The sequence below is a fragment of the Anguilla rostrata genome, chromosome 19, assembly GCF_018555375.3.
Source record: "Anguilla rostrata isolate EN2019 chromosome 19, ASM1855537v3, whole genome shotgun sequence".
Classification (NCBI taxonomy): domain Eukaryota; kingdom Metazoa; phylum Chordata; class Actinopteri; order Anguilliformes; family Anguillidae; genus Anguilla; species Anguilla rostrata.
In genome coordinates, this window is record NC_057951.1 from 7,631,759 (window position 1) to 7,652,590 (window position 20,832).

Genomic DNA, 20,832 nt, shown 5'->3' on the forward strand with positions numbered 1-20,832 from the left:
TTGTGTTTCTTTTATAGTTTCAATTTTTTTGTTTTCTTTCCACGTGAAATTTTTAACAATGCAATTATAAAGTGTAACTCTGTAATAATGTGCAATCTTACAGTTAACAGAAGCTGTACTTTGTCTTTCCTTGCTATTCTCTTATAAAAGCTTCACCGTTTCCATTCAAAACCCAGTTCATTTGCATTAAGTTGCATTTCTGATTTGACTGTGCCGCGCAGCACAAAACAATGTTATCACTCAGATGCCAATGCACTGACAACAAAATATAATGGCTGTCACATATTTCATAAGGAATTGCATTCCTAATGAGAACTCGATTGCTTGAAAAAACTGACAGGTAGCTAAAAATTGGAACAATACTTTCAATTCCTGATTTGTATAAAATATTTTTTGAGGATTCGTTATCTCCTGAAATCACTTTCTGCTGGATATTTTTATTCAGCCAAAGACTAAAGATTTCTAGTGGTACCATTTATAATTAATGTTATACCTCTTGCCCTGAAGCCAATGGCCACTACATATCTTATAATTCTGGACAAGGCCCAAGATTGGTTTGTCTGATGGAACAGATACGGTGCATCAGGAAAGCTCGTAATTTAAGGGGGGGATAGAGGGCTCAGGACCTTCACCCCCAACCCCAATAACACAAAACAGGCCAAATAACCACCCAATAATATGGCATGATGATGAGAAAAAATTTTGTGATTGGGATATTACTGATAAGTCGTCTCAAGTGTTTTCCCTTTCAATCAATTCACCAGAAATTATCAGTTCACTTTCTGCCTGGGGCAAGTCCCCTGGACCACCGTAGACGGTATACATTTCAATCCTCCCAAAAAAAAAAAAAGAAATTCATGATTGAATGAAATTAAGGTTACACCCATGGCATCACGGCTGGAGTAGCATGATCTGGTTAAAACACAGTGGCTCTTGTACGATTCCAGCCATTTCAATGTGGAAATCTAAACTCCATTTACCAGCAGCACATTTGACAGTGCTGTTTATAATCACACAGTGATTTGGGGAGACTTCCTGTTTTGAGACAGGAAGATGACAGGAGTGCACAGGCGGGTGAGCCGCTGTTGCTGACACAAGAAGGTCAAAATGAAAAACTGTTTATCCCGGGAAATTGTGCCCTATTTAAAAAGATTTAGTTTTTTCCCCCAGGCCAATTAATATTCAATCATTTCACGCATTCAGATGAGACTAAACTTTTTTCTGTATGAAATTATGTGAATGTGAATGGCCTAAAATGTTTAAAAATGAGCATTAAAATATTTACAGCTGTGCTGAAATATTAATGTGTCTCTGAAGCAATGTCTTAGTTAAAGCAAGTAGACTAGTCTCTCCATTTACTCCTTAGTCTTATTAAAACTGGGTCCCCGTTTGTTAATTCCCTTTCTTTTCATAAAGTGTCTTTAAACCCTGCTGGGTGTGTGGTCTGAACACTTAAACATACTTGAGGAACTTATCTGAAGGAAAAAAAAAAGTCCAGTAAGTGCAAATGAAGCTCGGTGAAAGATTTAGTTGAGAAGGCAATTGGAATCTCTGCTTGCTGCAGCATGTTCCGCACGGAACCACCAACAGGCAGATAATGCTTATTTGGAGCACTGATCTTTTTTTCAGAAATACACCATATACTGCGCATGCCCTACAACCCCCTGGTCTTCGTACAGAGTAAACAAAACAGACTGCGGCGTACCAGCACACCGGCGCCAAACTGGGAACTGAACTCCGCTTGTTTACTTGGCTACTTTGCTTTCAGTTTGGCTCCAGTAGGTTCACGCATCACTGCCCGCCGATTTTTAATAACCCTGGCCAACGTTCAGTCACCATTTTGTTCTTAACGTTGACTTACAATTGAAACAAAAGCATTTTTTTTTTATTTGTGAGCGCAGAATTTGGCAAGTTTGTTTTGGTTATTACTGGACCCGCCAATTATTGCTGGACACTGGAATCGACAAACACTATGAAAGACGTGCCAGTTATGATCAAGGCCCCTGTACCCACAATGCAACTGAGGGGTAGATGGAATGAAACATTGTGATGTAACCCACTGATTATGACATCACACTTTTTTCTTTTTTTTTCTGACATGTTTTACTGAGCTGCTTTTAATGCTTTAAAGTTTCACAGATACTTAGAATGGAAAAAGATGAACAATTGCCTGCATTCTTAAGTCAACCTTAAAGACAAATGTAGATTTAATCCAGATCTCAAATTTAATTTAAATAAAATAACTGAAGCACAAAAATATTCTTTGTACAAAATATAGAACAATTTATAATAGTCGTTTTTAAAGACAGGGACGTCTTGCATTTTTAAAATACACCCACAATCCTCATAAAAAATTTAAAGAATAAAGTTGGGAATAATAATTGCAATTTTATTTCGTAAGGATAAAACACGCTAATCTTGCTAAGGCCAGTGTGATATTGTTCATTATTAATATGATGAATATAAAAGAATTCTATGAATTTCATTGACATGCAAGTTTTAATATAAACATGAATTATAAATGAGAAAAGTATTATGGATACAAACTATGAATGTGACTTGTTTAGTAAATACACAAAACTGGAAATGGATGCCTTTTTGCTCCTTCTTCAGGAAAATCTATAAGCTGTGCGGATAAGCACAGTTTCCATTTCATGTGGACTCTCCAGTCACAATGCATGAGGAAAACATTAAAGAATTAATAAAGAAATGCACAAATAAAGGTTGTGAAGAGCAGGGGTAATCCTGTGATTAAGCAATATACAATGACGATTTTGACTTGAATGTAAATTTGACACTTAAGGAATTAGAACATAAAGCGAGTCTACACTCACTGCAGGCCTAATGGTATCAGTGAGAACCACTCATTAATGATTAACAAATCACTTTCTGAAAATACCGGGAGGCACAACGCTTCAATATTTAATTCCATTGGTTAACTTCAAGCCCGTTAAAAAAAAAAAAAAAAAAGTCATCAGAAACTCCTTATTTTAAAAGCGCATTAATATTTTAAGGGAATTTTTAAATCTAAATTAAATTTAAGATTCGCGGAGGTTCGAGCTGAAAGCAGACGCATTGCAGGACGGAAGAGGGTTGGGATTCTTTTCAGAAAAGTTCAAGAGTTCAAAGCATCAGTGACAGTGTTTGTAAATGCAGGGGGGAATGGATGGTGGATCCGGCTGCATACAAGAGTCCATCAGTGAAACCAGCCACCAGAGAGCTGAGCCAGTTTCACACGCTTGATTTTTTAGCTCAGGTGTGTGAGGAGATACAGGTGTGTGTGGAGCTCAGGTGTGCGTGTGGAGATACAGGTGTGTGTGAAGATGCAAGTGTGTGAGGAGGTACAGGTATGCATGGAGGTCAGGTGTGTGTGTAGAGCTCAGGTGCGTGAGGAGGTCAGGGGTGTGAGGAGACACAGGTATGCATGGAGGTCAGGTGTGTGTAGAGCTCAGGTGCGTGAGGAGGTCAGGGCTGTGAGGAGACAGAGGTATTAGTAGTAACAAAGAGAACCCTTTCCTGTCATCCATGCTTCTTGATTAAAGTAAGAAACTGTTGATTTAATGAGCCTCCGCACGGCATTGACTGCAGGTGTGAAGTGGGTGAGACAGAAGCAGAGTCCTTCATGTATAATTAGAGACACGGCTGGCCTACAGTCTCCAGGGCCAGAGGAGGGGAGACGATCCTACTGGGAGAGTTATTATTAAAGTCTCGCTATTACCTGATACACGGCTAACGGTGCTAAGGAACCATTTCAATTAAAACTATATGGGGTCAAAGCTATCCCTGGTGATTCGCTAGCACAGATAGAGGTCGTAGGGAGACTCTGGAAAAATCTTGTGTTTAATTTACGAAAATGACAGAGTAGGAGGCAGGATGTCAATAACTGAGGGTGTTACGCTCGCTCGCACGCACACACGCACACATGCACACACACCCACACACACACACACACACACACACACACCCACACCCGCATGCACTCACACTAACACACACACCCACGCACGCTCGCACGCACACACCACCCACACACACACCACCCACACGCACGCACGCGCGCACACACACACACACACACGCACACACACACACACACAACCTCCAATAATACCACAATGAAGCCTCTCACACAGACCATCTGCACATAGCACCACCCACGCCGTAAATAAGTATCAAACACTGGGCACAGTTTACATATTCATCATAAGACCTGACTACCATTAATAAATATTGAAATGATGAAACATCTCGTCTAATTGTGTTTCACAGTGACACATTATGTGTTTATTACAGCCATTAACACAAGATCTATGGCGCAATTCATAATAACTAATGAATAGCTTCGCAGACGCTTTATGTTAATTCATTGCAGCTGTCATAAATTTTTTATAACTTTGCATGCATTGTAAACAACATGTTTATTAAAGACGTATAATGCACTATGAAGAACGCGAAGAAAAAAAAAAAAAAAACAGTTGTCGCTACACGGATAAGGGCGGATAATGACCAGGCGGTGAGCGAAGAAACGGAACCCCAACCGTGTTACCTGGGGGTTCTGTAAAGGTGCGGGGGCATTTCCCTGGCACGGTTTGGGTACGCTCACACCCAGTAAAACGGCCTGGGTTAATTCAACTCTGACGAGAGGACATACGAGTCCAACAGGGACCGTATGCACTCTGTAAGAGTAGATTTAACACAACAGATCTCACTGTGCGCCCTTAGAAGTAGACCTGGGTGGAATACGTAAGAAGAGCCAGTCTGCCCGTACAGCGGCTCTCGACACTGGAGACCCGGGCAGTGAAGCCGTCCCCGTGGTTACGCGACAGGGACGGCGGAGCGGAAGAAGTCGCCGCCGCTCGACAGAGGCACGGGAGCGGCGACTTCCCTCCGGAACGCTCGGAACGATCGGGCCGCTTCGCGCGCTCCCTTCGCCGCGGAAACGGCGACCTTGATTTTAACGAGCCGTCGAAGACCCACTTCAGCGTCTCGACGAGGGGGTCTGCGTGTCAGCAGCGGCGGTTAGGGTAACACGGAAACGTGCGCCATAAAGCCTGCATAACCTGTCACAGCTGCACATGCAAAGAACAACACGGCTTATGTAGTCATAAATTCTGTTTATAATAAATTTCAGTGACGAACTGACCAGCCTTGACAAGTTCAAGTCTGTAAATCACTCTATTTTTGATAAAGTTTTAAATATTGAATTTACGAGATATGGCATTATGAACAAAGTATTCAAAAAAAATTAACATTTTTCCAGTTTTTTTTTTCCCTCTGAGGACCCCCTGGGGCCCCCTTGCAGACTCCAGTTTGAGGACCCCTGATGTTAGAGCAAACTGCCCACGGGTAAAACCAGAAGCAGCCAATCAGGAGACACTTGAGTCCAGGGCCCTGAGCACCTCTCCCTGTGTGCGCTACTGTCAGAGTTGGGGCAAAGCCCACAGGCAGGCTTCCATCGCCACGGAAACGGAGCCAAAGGCCCAGCGCCTTCCAGGTTTGACAGATGGACGGACGATCCACATGGAGCACGAGCCTGAGCTTCATCACCTAGCCTGTGACTGCATAGGCGCTCAAGAGAAGGGTAGGATCAAAGAAGTGTGGGGGGGGCAATTAAACAATTGAACAAACCCCTCTTTAGTTCATCAAAACAATTCAAAAGTCAGGCTAAACAAACAAAAAATAAACACTACACGGCTTCTTGTTTTTCTTTTACATTCATGTCCGTAATTACTATTTAATTGTCATCATTGCTATTGAATCTATCCCTCTTCCTCTCAGGACCTTGGATCAGCTCAGCAGTTTATAAATGCTAAGTTCCACCGCGTGCACTTTGATGTTTAATCACTGTGCAACATGCATCCAGTTCAGAAGCCCACAAGACAAAGCTAACCAGTAGGGCTTCACTCAGAGGATAAGAACAAATGCAATGGAGAGAGAAAAAAAAATTTAAAGAAAAGATATGTTGGATTGCTGCTGGAGGGGGAGGAACATCCCAGTCCTGACAATCCGGGGGATTAGAGGGGTGCCAGAGGTGGGGTGTTACAGAAAAAGCTCTGACTGTGGAGAGCGCAAAGATGGCGGGTCGCAACGCGTCTGCGCATCTGTACGCACACAAGCTCCCACCCTCGCGCTGCAAGAAGGCCAAATCTCCAGCCTGGGTCTCGGAGCACGCCCCCCACCCCCCAGCCCCCGTCCCTCCCACGCGCTCTCCAGCATTTGGGACGCCCCCCCACCCCCACCAGCTCACCGCGGGACACCGGCGACTCTCCGCCAGTTTGGAACGGCAGGGCCGCGTGGCACGCTATCCGCGTGTGATCGCGCGCGCACCTGACGCACGAGACCGCCGCCGCCGCCACGGCTTCACCGGCGACTGGGCCGCGCGGTTCGCCGCAGTCGCTTTAGGCAGCCTTTAAATCGCCGGGGCGCAGACCGCATCCCAAGCTCAGCGAGATACGCCTGCTACACGCCCACTTACCGCTCACACAGCCGAGACCCAGAGAGCTATCCTTTAAGGAGGAACAGCTGCAATATCAGCGCACTACTGTGTGTGCGTGTGTGTGCGTGCGTGCGTGCGTGTCCTATAGAAAACCCTGTGAGCTGTGAAGAAGAGAAAAGGATCCGTGAGCCGTGACTTAGTGATCTGCTTTCGTGCCGACATAGCTGAAGTCTTTGATGTGTCTGCACGCACGCAGGAACCACAAAATAAAAGCCCCACACGTCAGTGACCCAGGCAAAACTAATCAACTCCAAAACACCTACGGCTCCCTCAAACCACGCACACGATCACGGCACGGCCACCTCGGCTCTGAGCTCGACTAGTCCGGTCTAAGAAGGACATGATGCGCTGCTACCCGGTAGGTGAACAATCACATTAGAACCAAGCCGCCCAGCTTAGCAACCTGCTGTCCCATCGCTTCATCGGTGGGGGAAAAAAGAAAGAGTGAAAAAAAATAAAATAAAATAAAAAATAAAAAAGAAACACAAATCATTTTCAGTTGACTTGAGGGGGGAAGTACAGCGCACGGCCTCATGGGAAATCCACGGTGGGAACCTGACCCGAGGAGCGCTTCCCGCTTCCGAAGCGCCGCTCCCGGCGAGCATCTTAATTATTTAATTGAGGCGGGCGGGCGCGCAGCGGGACGCTAAACGCTCGAGCGCGCGCGGGGGGGGGATTAAGGATCCCGCGCGAGCGGACGGCCCGAGTCCTAAACCCGCGCACCTGCGCTCGCGAGGGGGGGGGGGGCAGACGCGTGCTGTTTTTCACTCAGATTCAGGCTACGAGGCAGAGCCGCGGCGAGCTTCCGTACCGATCGGAAGCGTCGCGTTCCCGCCGTTCCCCGGACGCGCTCGCTAACGCACCGGTGCGGCGCTTACTCATCCGCGCGTTCAAAGGGGGGGGGGGCTGGGAAACGGGGGTGGGGGGGTGGAGGGTTTGTTACACGGGGAAAACGTGGCAAAATGGCCGCCTCCTTCATTAGAAAAGAACATCAATCTGCACACAGCTGTTCAGGCACAGGCTGACTGCCACAAACGCTCACTTCGCCGATGAGCCGTTTCCCTGTCAGAATTCAGCTCTAAAAGCTGATTAGGATCTCAGGGGATTCCCAAACAACTCCCGCGAAATATACCACAAAGCATTATGGGTAAACTTTACTGAAGACACATTCACGTAAACCTTTTCATTCTTATATGCATGAAGAATAATTACAACTGCACTGCTATATTTTAGCAGAACAATATGTGATACAATTGAATTATTAATATTTCTGTCATTTCTATTGGTGGTGGTAGTAGTATTAGTTGTAGTTGAAATAGTAATAGTAGTAGCAGTAGCAGTTGTAGTAATATTAGTATTAGTAGTAGTAATAGTAGTAGAATGTAAAGAGTATGGATGGGGCTCCATTGTGTGGTGCAGTGGATAGTGCAAGTTCAGTTCTTTCTCCCGTTTTAATGTGTGTCAAACTACTGAAGTGCAAAACACCCATGACAGTCGGCACACTGATACAAACTTCCCCTGCTAGGTGCAGAGCTGTAAACATAAGGTTTGCTCGCTGCACGAACAGCCATTGCAGAATTCAAAGGCGGGCAGAATTTAAGAGCGTGTCCGATTCCGGTCCGTACTCCTTCAGATGCTCAAGTTTACAGAATTAAAAAAGTTGATTGACGTTCACCCACAAGGGAGTCAAGTGACACCTCCCACCGCTCCTCCTGGGCCACCCAGGGCCACGGGGCGAGCAATCCGCCCCGCCTCCACCGCCATTACCCACAATTCCCAGTGAAACGCCGTCAACCCCCCTCCCCCTCTAAGACGGGTCTCAGTCCCCAGCCCCCCCCTTTCCCCGTTTCACATGTTTCGATAAAGAAATGATAATTAAAAAAGGAGGGAGGGAGGGAGAGAGGTTTACCCCATGCGCCGGAAGGCTCCGGAATCGGAGAGGGAGAGAGAAGCTTCGTGAGGAGATGGAGACACATGAATAAATCTCCCCGTCTCCCTATGTGAACACTTCCTCTGTCAGCTCTCTCTGGCTGCTGACATGCTGTAATGAAGTTTGATGGCAGAAGAGACATACTCATCTCCCTTCTTCTTCTGTCTCCCTTTCTCTCTCTCCCTCCATTTTCATTGGCTTCCTGCGCATTTATTTTATTTATTTCTTTCTTTCTCTCTCTTTGCGTTTGGCAGGGTATGATTTCAGTCTTACGCGGAGATTTGCGGGGATGTTTGTGGGGGAGCAGAACATCGCTTTGATCCTGGGTGCTGTTGGGGGGGGGATGAGACCAGGCAGGAAACACAGAGGAAGAAGAACAGCCCAGACTCAGGAAGTTCATGTGAAAGGTCCAGGAAACTGAAATCTTTAATGGTGTGTTGTTTAAATACCATCTTCGCATTCACAAAGGGCCAAGAAATATTTTTAAATGATTCTTTTTTAAATAGACATGTGGAATCAAAGACCTTCTTTATTCGGGTGTAATGTCCGGAGTCTCAGACTGCTGTAGAGTCTAATGTTAGCGTACAGTAGCTCAGTCTCACAACGTTATCACACGTTGACACGCCCTACGATGATAAGGCCTAGTTATTGTCGCTTTCGTTCGTTTAGCCTGGCAGAACAAGGTCACTGCACGGGACAGTCTGCTCAAATCGGCTCTAACCTAGCCAGTGAAGAGGAATGGCTTGCATGTGACGCGTCTTACGGACATGAATGTCAATGAGCGCAGGACACTTGCCCACTAAGTCCTTGTCTGCTGAACAGGTCACTATAATCTAGCAATGGTAATTACAGTTTAATGGTTGTAACTGGGTTAAAAACAGAAATATTAAGACGACGATCAATGTTCACCTTTAAAGAGTTTGGTTATCGGTATGTTTTTGACAAAAAAAAAAAGAGTAGGGCCAAGTTCTTAGATTGGTCTGGGGGAGTGGGGGGGTTGAGGCCCCCCTACCAAAAGGACACCCCCCTGCAGGACGTTAACGAAGCGGGTAAAGTCCGCTCGGCCCTGTGGGTGCAGAGCTACGCATCGGGGGTGGGGGGGTGGGGTTGGGGGGAGCTGAACAAAAGCCCGCTTCCTGCGCGGATCGGCGGCTCCAGAGAGCGAGGATGAGAGAGAGAGAGAGAGCGAGCGAGCGAGCGAGCGAGCGTGCGATGGCGGGCCGCGGAGGGAGGGAGGCGTCGCGCGGAGCGATAATGAGCTCCCACCGGAGGACGCGCTCGGGAAGCGTGGCCGCGGGAACGTCGCGAATGCGTCGGCGGCACGCCGGAGAGACGCGCCGGCGTCCGGGGGAACCGCGCGGCGCGGGCGCTCGACAACGAAACCGCCGCCACCGGGCTGGAGCCGCAGCGGGGAAGGGGGGGGAGAGCTCTCGAGACCAGGGAGAGAGGAAGAGAAGAGGGGAAAAAGAGAGAGCGTCTGCGTGAGAGAGAGGGAGAGAAAGAGGGAGAGAGAGAGAGAGGGGCGGAGAGAGAAAAAGAGTGCGGGTGAATCCTGTGCCCAGAGTCTCAGCGGTCCCACAGGCACCAGTGCCATGTCCCCCCCCCGCCCCATGCAGGAGGTGTGTGTGGGGAGGGGAGTGGGGAGGGGTGGGGTGGGGGGGTGTGGAGTGCGGGAGCCAGGGCCTTCTGACAAATGTGGCGTTTTGGAGCAGGTGCAGGCAGCCTGTACCAGGCCTGCGTCATATGGCACTGCCTGAAGCACTGTGAGGCCTGCCTGGGGGAGGGAGGTGTGAGCCAGCCCTGACAAAGAGAGAGGGAGAGGGAGAGAGAGAGAGAGAGAGAGAGAGGGAGAGAGAGAGGGGAGAAAGAGAGAGAGAGGGAGAGAGAGGGGGAGAGAGAGAGGAGAGGAGAGGGAGGGTGGGAGAGATGGAGAGAGGAAGGGAGAGGGAGATGGAAGAGAGACAGAGAGAGAGAGAAGGAGGGAGAAAGAGACGGAGAGAGGGAGATGGAGAGAGACACAGAGAGAGGGAGAGACAAAGACAGACAGAGAGAGACGGGTAGGAAGGAAGTGCTGAAAGTGTCATAATGCTTAGGCTAATAATAACTATTAAAACTATGCAACACTTGCAGAGTGGCCCAGTCTTCAAGAGTAAAGTAAATGAGCCATTAATTTGCTTAAATGAAAGAACACACACACACGTCTGTCCAAATGCACCCAAGCAGAACAAATGATGGCCAGTTATCCTAAACGGGAAACTCATTATTTCAAAGACCTAAAGGACATTTTGATGCTTCCGTTCGAGGAGTTTTTCAAATTTTGCAACCCCCTCTTCTACCCGGTGGCTGCTCTAAGAGGACCCCTTCAATTTGACCTCATCCCCAAATACTGATGTCACTACAGGTCAGGAAGACAGAGGAGGAAGAGGATCCCGCATGACCACCGGCGACTCCCAGCGCTAAATCCTGTCTAATTCCGTCCATAAAGCCGCGGAAAACCTTTTTTTTTTTTTTCCCCTCCTACAGAATGATAGTTGCCTTGGCAACCGTGGCAAATCTTCCCTTTCTCAAACAGATGTCCCATTTAGTTGGAAATTAGAATGTGTAAAACCCCAGGAGACTCAAATTATTTTAAAGTTCTCTGAAAAGCCTGGCGCTATATGACGTCTCCAGCTTTTAACCCGTGAAGCGCTCTGTCGCCATGGGTACTTTTTGACGCCGGGCCTCGAGAAAACTGACACGAAATATGCACCAATAGGGAGGGAGGGGCGGGGCTGTGCCCAAACAATAAATCTTGGGTCTTTGCAGGAGGAGGACTTTTCTTCATTAGAAATATTCTGGCATTATGGTTAATGGTCACCTCGGAGTACATCCGGGTAAGGATGACGTGATTGGTCAGATGGAACCAGCTGACCAGGTCCGAGGGCCCCGGCCTGAGGTCACTGTGGCGAGCAGCCAATCGGCTGCCTCCCCTGCGATCCATTGTAGCTCAGAGCTCCTCCTGTGGCTCGATGCATTGTTTCCCATAACCTCCTCAAGTGGGGAAGACTCTATAGCCAGTACTCCTCCTCCTCACGCCGGTCCGCACGCCGTTAACAAAGAGCATTCTGGGCCTGCTGCAGGGGCCTCCTGGGAATCTGAGGCGAAGGAATGAGAGCTATCAAACGCGGAAGCGCGTGGCGTACGGCGGCCAGGGCTGGGTTCTGACTCACGCGCCGCACGGCAAACCCTACGCCTGTGAACAAAACTACAAGAGAACGCCCTGGAGCAGGCATCCCCTGTCCTCTGAGAGAGAGACACAGAGAGACAGAAAGAGACAGAGATAGAGATACAGAGACAAAGACAGAGAGAGAGAGAGAGAGAGAGACAGACAAAGAGACAGACACAGATGGAGAGAGAGGGAGAGTGAGAATGACAGCAAGACAGAGAGAGGCACGGAGAGAGGAGGAGAGCAAAAGAAAGAGAGACAGACAGACGGAAAGAGAAAGAAAGAGAGAGTGGGGAACACAGCGGCCCCTGGGGGCCATTTCACAGGTAATTTAAAGCGAAGCCCGAGGGGGGTGGGGAGGGGTGGGGGGGGGCCTTCACGCAAAGCGCCTTCTTCTCCACGTTCCATTTCGCCCACCTACAAACGCATTTCCATCACTGCACATTCAGCCTCTGCCGGGGCTCGGGTAATTGGCAGCACTTAAGAAAGGAAGAAAAGAAAAAAAGAGATGGAGGGGGGGAAGAAAAAAAAAGGGAGACGGAAAAACAGGAGATGTGGAAGAAGGAAAAAAAAAAACCGAGGAGGAGAGAGGGGAGAGACGCCGGTGCGAAGACTCCGGTTGAGGCCGTGGTAATTGGAACGGTTTCCAGGCTTTTCCCACTGACACGCGCTCTGCGAATCTCGCTGTGGAGAGTTCGCCACCGCCGCCGTTGTCGGAGGGTGACCATTAACCTGAGGACGTTCCGTTAGGCAGGCCCCCCACGTAAAAAAGTCCCAGAGAGGCGGTCGGTGTCCCTGAACCAGTTTTTTTTTTCTGAATTTATTTTTCCTCTCTTCACCAGGCCTCGGGGCCTGCCTCTCGCCCGTCAGCTGCTGAAGACGGCGAGTCGCGGCGCTCGCTACGTCTGACAGGCGCGGCGGCGTTAGCGGGAAGCGCGAGAGGCGGCTCGCAGGAGAGCCGGGCGAATTACCCGGCTCGGGCGCAAAAAAAAAAAAAACGCTTTGCGGCCTCCGATGCAGGACAGAGACGCAGACACACAATACTACAAATCCCAGAATGCACGGGTGACAGCTGGCAGGCCGCTAATGTGCTTAATGGAGCCTCGGCGAGCCGCCCGTCAAGGCAGGCGACCTGACTTAGCCTCTCCGCGCAGTCGCTATATAAAAACCGCGGGATTATTCTTCCGAAAAAAACCCGCCTCACGTCAAAGACGTTAATTAAAAATACGGTGAAGGGGGGGACGCGGGGGTTTTGGTTTGCCCCCGCCTCGTGGAGGAATTCATTAAAAGTCCCCCCTTAAATCCAATATTCCCTCTCTCGAACAGACAAACAGGGCGAACAGACGCTCCTCTTTTTTTAAAACTCCGCAGCGGTGGAGAGGAAGAGAAGCTGTGGGTGCAGGTATTCTTATGAAAACTGGGAAAGTAGAGAGAGAGAGAGAGGACAGATTTCTTTTTTGATGATGAGTTTTAATTAGGCCACAACAGAAGAGAAGCAAATCCTCAATAATTAAAAAATATAATTAAGAAGTCCTTTACATCTCGCTTGCTAATGATTCCACGCGGAGTAAGACTGTGCCATTTCTACCACTTGAATTTTTTTTAAAATTGTGGCCCCCCAAACATTCAACCCCCCTCCACACGCACCGCACCCACCCAAACTTCCGTCTCTGTCTTTAAGACAATAAACTGTATTAGGATCATTTAGCAGACAAGATGGCTTTCAGAGTCGTTCATTCTCAACATTTATGGAAGTTAATATCATTATTTATTTTATTTTTTTTGACCAAATGCAGATCAGCGAACCCCGAGACTTGTGAACTTACAAGTCGGACACATAATGAGTGCAATGTGAGGGGGGAGGTACAACGATACTCCATAATCATTATTCACGCACAATTTTATTTAGCAAGATAAAACGAGCTCTTGAGACGGGTCCTGTAACGAGGGGAGCTTACGGCAAAAGGGTCTGGTCCCCAGATGGGGTGTAAAACGGGCTTGTGGCGCTCTTCATTACGCGGTGGTAATGGCGGTTACCGCGGCGGTCCTGCCGCAAGCCGGGAGCAAAGGCGCGGCTAAATCCTCTCTCTCTCTCCCTCTCCCTCCCTCTCTATCTCCTTCCCTTCCTCCCTCTCTCTGTCTCTCTCTCTCTCTCTCTCTCTCTCCTCCCTCCCTCCCTCCCTCTCTCTCTGGCGCTCGTTAACCTCGCTCCGCGTAATCAGAGGGGCTAACGAGCTGCCCGACAGCCCGCGCTCACCGGGCGCCAACTGCCACGTGCGGGGGTGCGCATGCAGGACGAGGCCAAGATGAGGCCAAGCATGACAGCGTTACCCTAAAATGCACTGATCCCCCCCCCCCCCCATAACTAATCCACACTTAACTACAACTGATCCCACAACTACAAGGCACCCAAACCCCCCCTCCCCCTGCATCACACAGGGGTGCGGCCGGTAGAAGAACGGCGAACAGCGGTTCCTGTTTCGCCCTTTTGCTCCCTCGTTCTTTTTTGTCGTCTCCCGCTTCTCTCTGTACGCTGCGGCTTGTTGCCGCTTCGAGCTTCTGAAAGGACAACTTCTGTCGAGCCCCATCGCCTCCTACACAAGAATTAGCCTCTCCTTTTCCCTCCTTTCTCCTCCTTTTTTCCTTTTTGTTGTTGTTGTCGCTGCGCACCGCTCTCTCTCTCCGGCGCCTGCTTTATGGCGCTGTGGTGAGGCTGTGATGCGCTCATGACAAATTACTTGTAAAGTTGCGTTACCGTCGGCAACGGAGGGAAAAAAAACAAAAAAAAAACCCACGCCCCCATATCCCCTCCTCTCCCCCCCGGCTCCCACCCCCCTGAGTCTTCCTCTCAATCCCCCCCCATTTCAGAAAATGACAAATCGGTACGATTTGGGGGGGAAACGCGGAGGATGCCAGGATGTAATTTAGGTGGGCAAAGAGAGGTGTGGGAGGGAGGGAGAGGGAGGGGAGGGAGGGAGTGTGGGACCGGGGGGACGGGGGTGGGTGGGGTGGGGGAAGTAAAATCTGGTTGAGGCTGATCAGTGCGGCTGATCACAAAGGGAGAAGAGCGCCACGCTGGGCCTCTTATCGCACTCGTCCGCGGAGAGACGCACGGACGGGTGGAAGGAGGGAAGAGGAGAGGGGCAGGGGGGTGGGGGTGTGGGGGGGAGCGGCGCGAGCGAGTCGCACTTCCCGCTTCCAGCCGACGCGGGCGAGAGTCGCCGCGGAAACGCCAGCGCCCCTGAGGCGCCGCGGGCTCCGCTCCATAAATCCAGCTCGTTTCCGCGAACGCAAAATCACCATGGAGACCAGATTTTTAGCGGCTCCGTCCCACCGTTTCCTGATGGAGATTAGAGATGAGGGGGTGGGGGGGGGGGGAGGACGCCACCGGCGGAACCCGCTCCCGAGCCAGCGACATGTGGGGAGGACCGACAGACAGAGGAATAACCGTCCAAAACCCCCCCCGAAAAAGAAACAAGGCTTCCAGCTGGAGTTCTCCAGGATGATGAAAGCCCACCCCTTGGGCACAGAGCGGCACCACGGGCCCTCGGCCCCAGCAGCACGCCGCTATTGAGCCTGAGCACTGAGCTACAGATACCTCCCAGATACCCAGCCTTCAGCCCTGGTGAATTACAGCGCGTTAGCGTTAGCATGGGCTATGCTAGCCCAAAATACTGCAGTCTGTGCTAGCTCAAAATACTACAGTCCAGTACACACCAGGGTAAATTCTGAAGCTAATGACAACTTCTCCCTCTACAGTAATACTATGTCCTAATGAAGATGTCCTCTTCTTCATCTGTACACACTTCGGCCCAGTCGCTGAATGAAGTGATGCTAAATATTACAAAGAGGTCAAATTACAAAATATGAACATATGTTGATTTGAAGCACCAGAAGTACAGACCCCAAAAAAAAAAAACTCAAATTACTCATTGCCTAAATGGAATTTGCATTGGCACAGGGGACATTCTAAAAGCTTTTCATTTAGAACATTAGGCTATACACAGTATTCCGCAGCACGGCGAGGGTTCCGTGATTGCTAGAAAGCTCCGGAATGTTCCGGCGGGCGCACACTGGGCAGACGCCATTCATCTGTTCTCTGAATCCTCTGTAGAACAGCGCTCCTTCTCTTTGTCAGCGAGAGCGCATAAAATCGGGGCTTACTGAAGGGGGAAGTAGAATGATAGAAACTTTTATGGTGCGGACATGAAGAAAGTTATCGTTAGGGGCATAGTTATCACGTGATAAGTGTGAATGGGGCTTATGCCAGTGGAAAGCAGTATTACGCAGGATTGTGCCATTCATGGGATGACATCACACTGGCCTTTTTTTTGCAGAAAACCCCTGCTAATGACGCTAACCAGTCACCTTCAGTATGTCTGCGCTGTGGAACGCACGTCAGCTCAACACCGATTCCAGGACTCAACCGGGAAAAAAAGAAACAACGCGACTGTGGGTGGCGTCTGCCTGTGTGTGTGTGTGTGTGTGTTTGTGCACACGCACACCGTGTTCCCATTGTTTGTTTTATTTGCACCGCTCAAGCAGAGCTGCAGAGACAGGTACGCCACCCTCTCTCTGGAAGGTAGGGGGGGGGGGGGGTACACTACTCACCATGGCGACCCGTAGATGCGCAGGCCCCGCACGGTCACCTCCGAGTCCTGCAGGTAGATGCAGTTGGTCAGGAGGGACTGCACGTTCTCGTAGTTCTCCGGCTTCAGCTTGGAGGCCGACGGGAAGTAGTAGAAGTCCTGCTTGATCAGGTCGGCCATGAACTCCTGGTCGAAGGTCAGCTCGTGGTTCCCCGCGATCACGATCTTTATCTCGTAGGGCAGGGTGCCTGAAAGAAGGACGGGCACGAGGGGCAGAGAGGTTTAGAGCGGGCGAGACAGCTCACGGGGAACTCTGGCGGACATCTTGAGGTTCCAAAGCAGGAGAGCTCCAGGACAACTAACAACACAAACATAACCCAGGCTCTGGAGCAAAACTTAAAATCAGTATTTTTGTTTTCATTTATTTTTTTTAATGTTGTACTATTTCCATCGAAAATCTCTGAACACTTGATCGATTGTTCCACTTGTGCTCACGTTGCGTAGAGCAGAAGAAATGCAGGCTGTTTCTTAATCTTTTTTTTTTTTCTTTTTTAACTTCTTGAGCAAACGATGTCTGCCCAAGATGAATTGGTTTGAAAGTAATGCGAGGTCATATTTCACGTCCTTTTGACAACCTTATAACTCCCTTGGCGCTTTATTTCACTTTTACCAGCAGAATCTTAATCAAAACGAATGTATTTAGAGATGCGTGTCATCGCTGGCAGTCACTCAAATGTTTGTGCGTGACCACAGAGGAGAAACGGGTCAATCTGTCCTTGAGGAAAATAAATACAAATGTATGAGAACTATTTAATGGTCTTGTTTTTAAACGTGCTTCCACAGAATGAGCACCAAGAGAAGGGAACAATTAAGAAAATGTTTTTTTTTTTTAGTCTTTGGACAATCAGTTCAAAGAACTATTTGTGCCGTTGTCAAGGAACACACACGGACGTATTTAATTCTGTAAAAAAGAAAGAAAGGTATTCTATTACACTACTGAGTGAATCCTTACAGTCATCTTCCTCAAGTCAGAGAAAGACGTGATGCCCTACATTTTTAGTCAAAGCCTTTTGCCTCACAGGACAGGAGCCAATCACCTTGAGATAATGTAGGCTGGAAACGCAGAAGCAACTCATATTACTTTTTTTATGTCACCGTTATGGTCTTAACATGAGCCGAAAATGTCACCTTGCCAGCCATAGGGCACAATGCTGACAGACACACTGAGCAGTGCTGTAATTCACGGTGGAGTCGTGCTCAGGACCACGTTCATTTCATGGGGAGTAGTCAAGCTCTCGTCATAATTCCACAGAGGGAATGATTCATTTTCATAGCAGATTTATTTTATATGAAATTGGCTGCTAAGCAATATAATGCGCAATAAGGAAATGCTGAGTACTGAGATGGAACATTGTAACAGAACATCACGACACAAGGGCATACCAGGGCTGATAAACCAGGCTGCTGTAAACCAGTCTCTCCAGCAAGAGCTACAGACCACCATACACATGCACTCCAGAGCAGAGCTACAGACCTCCATACACATGCACTCCAGAGCAGAGCTACAGACCACCATACACATGCATTCCAGAACAGAGCTACAGACCACCGTAAACATGCACTCCAGAGCAGAGCTACAGACCACCATACACATGCATTCCAGAACAGAGCTACAGACCACCAACACATGCACTCCAGAGCAGAGCTACAGACCACCATACACATGCACTCCAGAGCAGAGCTACAGACCACCATAAACATGCACTCCAGAGCAGAGCTACAGACCACCGTAAACATGCACTCCAGAGCAGAGCTACAGACCACCGTAAACATGCACTCCAGAACAGAGCTACAGACCACCGTAAACATGCACTCCAGAGCAGAGCTACAGACCACCGTAAACATGCACTCCAGAACAGAGAAACCATGAGGGATCATGAGAAAGGCCATATCATGAGAAAGGCCATATTAAAATGATTAGCCAGATACCAAAGTGTGGAAAACCCACACAATTAGCATCACAGCAGAAAAAGGGAAATCATTCATTGTCACGGTTACGTTTAGGTTATTTTATTGGCGCGTTACGAGTGCTTCTCTTCCTTTAACCGCAAGCCGCCGTTCTTCAAAAGGATCGAGGCGCTGCAGAGATGGACGGGACTTCTCAATTAAATCGTCCCCGTTGAAGAACACAAAGCGAATCGAAAAATAAAAAGTCGTCGGGAGTGCTCAATCAAACGCGCACAAAGAGATGAAAACTGAGGGAAACTGATGAAAAAATATGCCTTTAGTGTGTGAGAAAGACAAGGCCCCCCTAGCCCCCCCCCCCAGCGCTCAAAGACTAATCTGGACTTGCAAGTGGCAGTGCATCGCTGTAGTTATGAGCTACCGTCTCTCGCAGGCTTTTGTCCTTTGTTTCAAAAAGCTGCTTTAATGTAACCAAGAGTTTCAGTTTTAGTCCAAATCAACCCACAGCACAAATTATGTTTTTTTTCCCCCCTCAGCTCAAAAGAAAGCAATTAAATAAAATCAAAGCAGAAACAAAGAAAGGAACGTAAGTGCCTTTGTGTAGGGAGGACCGTCGCTCCCCTGCGCCGCATAACACAATCTAAGAAAACAATAATAATTTACCTGAAGATGGATATGATGTTGGGCCTGAAATATGCGTTTTAAAACATGACCGGGCTGTATTATTGATCGGTGTTATTCTCTTTGGCTGAAAAGACGTGAACACACAAACAGAGATCCCAGAATTCCCACTCTCACACAGGAGCCAGGGCATTTTGGTGGGGGTGGGGGGAGAGGGCTTAGGGTCCCCTTCCGGAAGGTTCCGGCTCCCCTGAAGCCATTGTTCCCGCGCTCTCGCGGGTGGTCCCCCGGCGCTTTTGAAGGGGATTACTGGACTGTGTGGCTGGAGGCTCCGCCCCTCGGGCGTGTCACTGCTCTCCCCCCCCAGCGTGTGCCGCACGCGCCCACCCACTCAGAAAAGCCCCCCCCCGCACACCTGCCGACGAATACTGGCCGCCACCCTGACGCTCACAGGCAACAGCAGGGCAGCCCTGCGTCCCTGCAAAAGAAACGCCACTGCTCCCTCAACATACGGCTCCGCCTCTACAGAATACTCACAGAAGGGGAGGAGTGCAGTTTGCCAGGACAAAAACTTCAGATTAAAAGTTGTCATCAACACACACAAAAAAAATACAAGGATACATAAGGATACGCACACCACACTGATGGGGAAAAAATTCAAAAAGGGAGTGAAAGGGAGAGAGAGAGAGAGAGATGGAGAGAGACAGAGACACGGAGAAAGGGAGAGAGAGACAGAGAGAGAGAGAGAGAGAGAGATTTGCTCGTGCTCATCCCCTGCCTGATGCCACCCACGCGCTCAGGACGCAGGCCCGCGTCACGGCGGCGTGGGGGACGGGAGCGTAAACAGCGCTTAGCGCGAAATCCGCTCTCATTTCCAGCCTGGTAGGTGGTCCCCATCTCTCTCTCTCTCTCTCTCTCTCTGCGCGAGTGAGGTTTACAGTAAACACGCCGTCGCCACGGCAGCCCTCCTGTCCGCTCCTCCATCACACGCCCCCCACCCCCAGAACCACAGGAACACAGGGCGGCGGCCGGCACCATTAAACCCACTAAGGCGACTACAGATCAAACCCTAATCTCAGTTCAGACTCTCAAGGAGTTGACGCATCAAAAAATGAAACCAACTGGGATTCTGATGCACCGGGTCGCTGCTTAATCTAATCCCAGTGTGCAGTTAGACGTGGCCAGATTTCCTCACGCAAACTGAAAACGACGTCCGATGAGGAACGGCTCGCGCTGCTGAACACCGCAGTCGGGATCACGCGCGACAGCACTGAACACAGCAGTAATGTTCACCTGTAATGGCACTGAACACAGCAGTAATGTTCACCCAAAATGGCACTGAACACCGCAGTCGTGCAGAAACAGTGAGGACTTTGGGGAAAAAAAGTGCACAGCACTCACGAAACGTGCAGCAGCGGGCCAGCCCTACAAACACGAATGTCTGTGCCTGAGTGGCTGACTGACTTCGGTCCAGCCATATACTAGGTTTGGACCTGGTCTTGTTACGCCATTTGTTCTCGTCAGTAGACGGGAACATATAGAGTCTCGCATTAAATGTTGAAGTGAATTCCAAACAGTAAAAATATATATAATGTGAGAATCAGTAAAATAAAAAAAACCCCAAAAAGAAGAGTTTTCTGAGAAGGCGCAGAAACGGAATAGAACACTCAAACCCGTCACTCAAAACGGCTCCGTGTTTACTGTTGTTTTTAACGTTATGAAGCGCGTCAGGTTTTCTCATTAAGACTTTGGCAGCGAGCCCCTGTCGCCGGGTAAACACGGCAGAACAGCGGAGATAAAAAGCACGACACAAAGCCACTTCAGACCCGCCCGGGAGAGGGAAGAGCGCTCATTAAACTTTAATGCTCCTCCAGTTCCGCAGGAGAACCGGGGAGGAGAGAGGAGTGGGAGGGGAAACCTGCAGATTCAAGGGGGGGGGGGGGGGGGTGGATTATGAACAGGTATGACCAATAGGCAGTGGGGGGTGGGAGGCCGGGGGTATGTCACCAAGCAGGGCCATTAGAAT

General features: G+C 49.1%; 1 protein-coding gene across 3 annotated transcripts in view; it reads right to left on the reverse strand.

Annotated features, from left to right (window-relative positions):
• Positions 1-20,832, reverse strand: part of LOC135245699 (metallophosphoesterase domain-containing protein 1) — a 38,702-nt gene that overhangs the window by 8,112 nt on the left and 9,758 nt on the right. For 2 of the 3 annotated variants that reach the window (XM_064318939.1, XM_064318938.1), the window contains exon 4: positions 16,243-16,468. In XM_064318939.1, the coding sequence (XP_064175009.1) occupies positions 16,243-16,468 (226 nt within the window). Of the gene's footprint in view, positions 1-5,241; positions 5,559-16,242; positions 16,469-20,832 lie in introns of those variants that run through there. The other variant, XM_064318940.1, reaches the window with a different exon arrangement.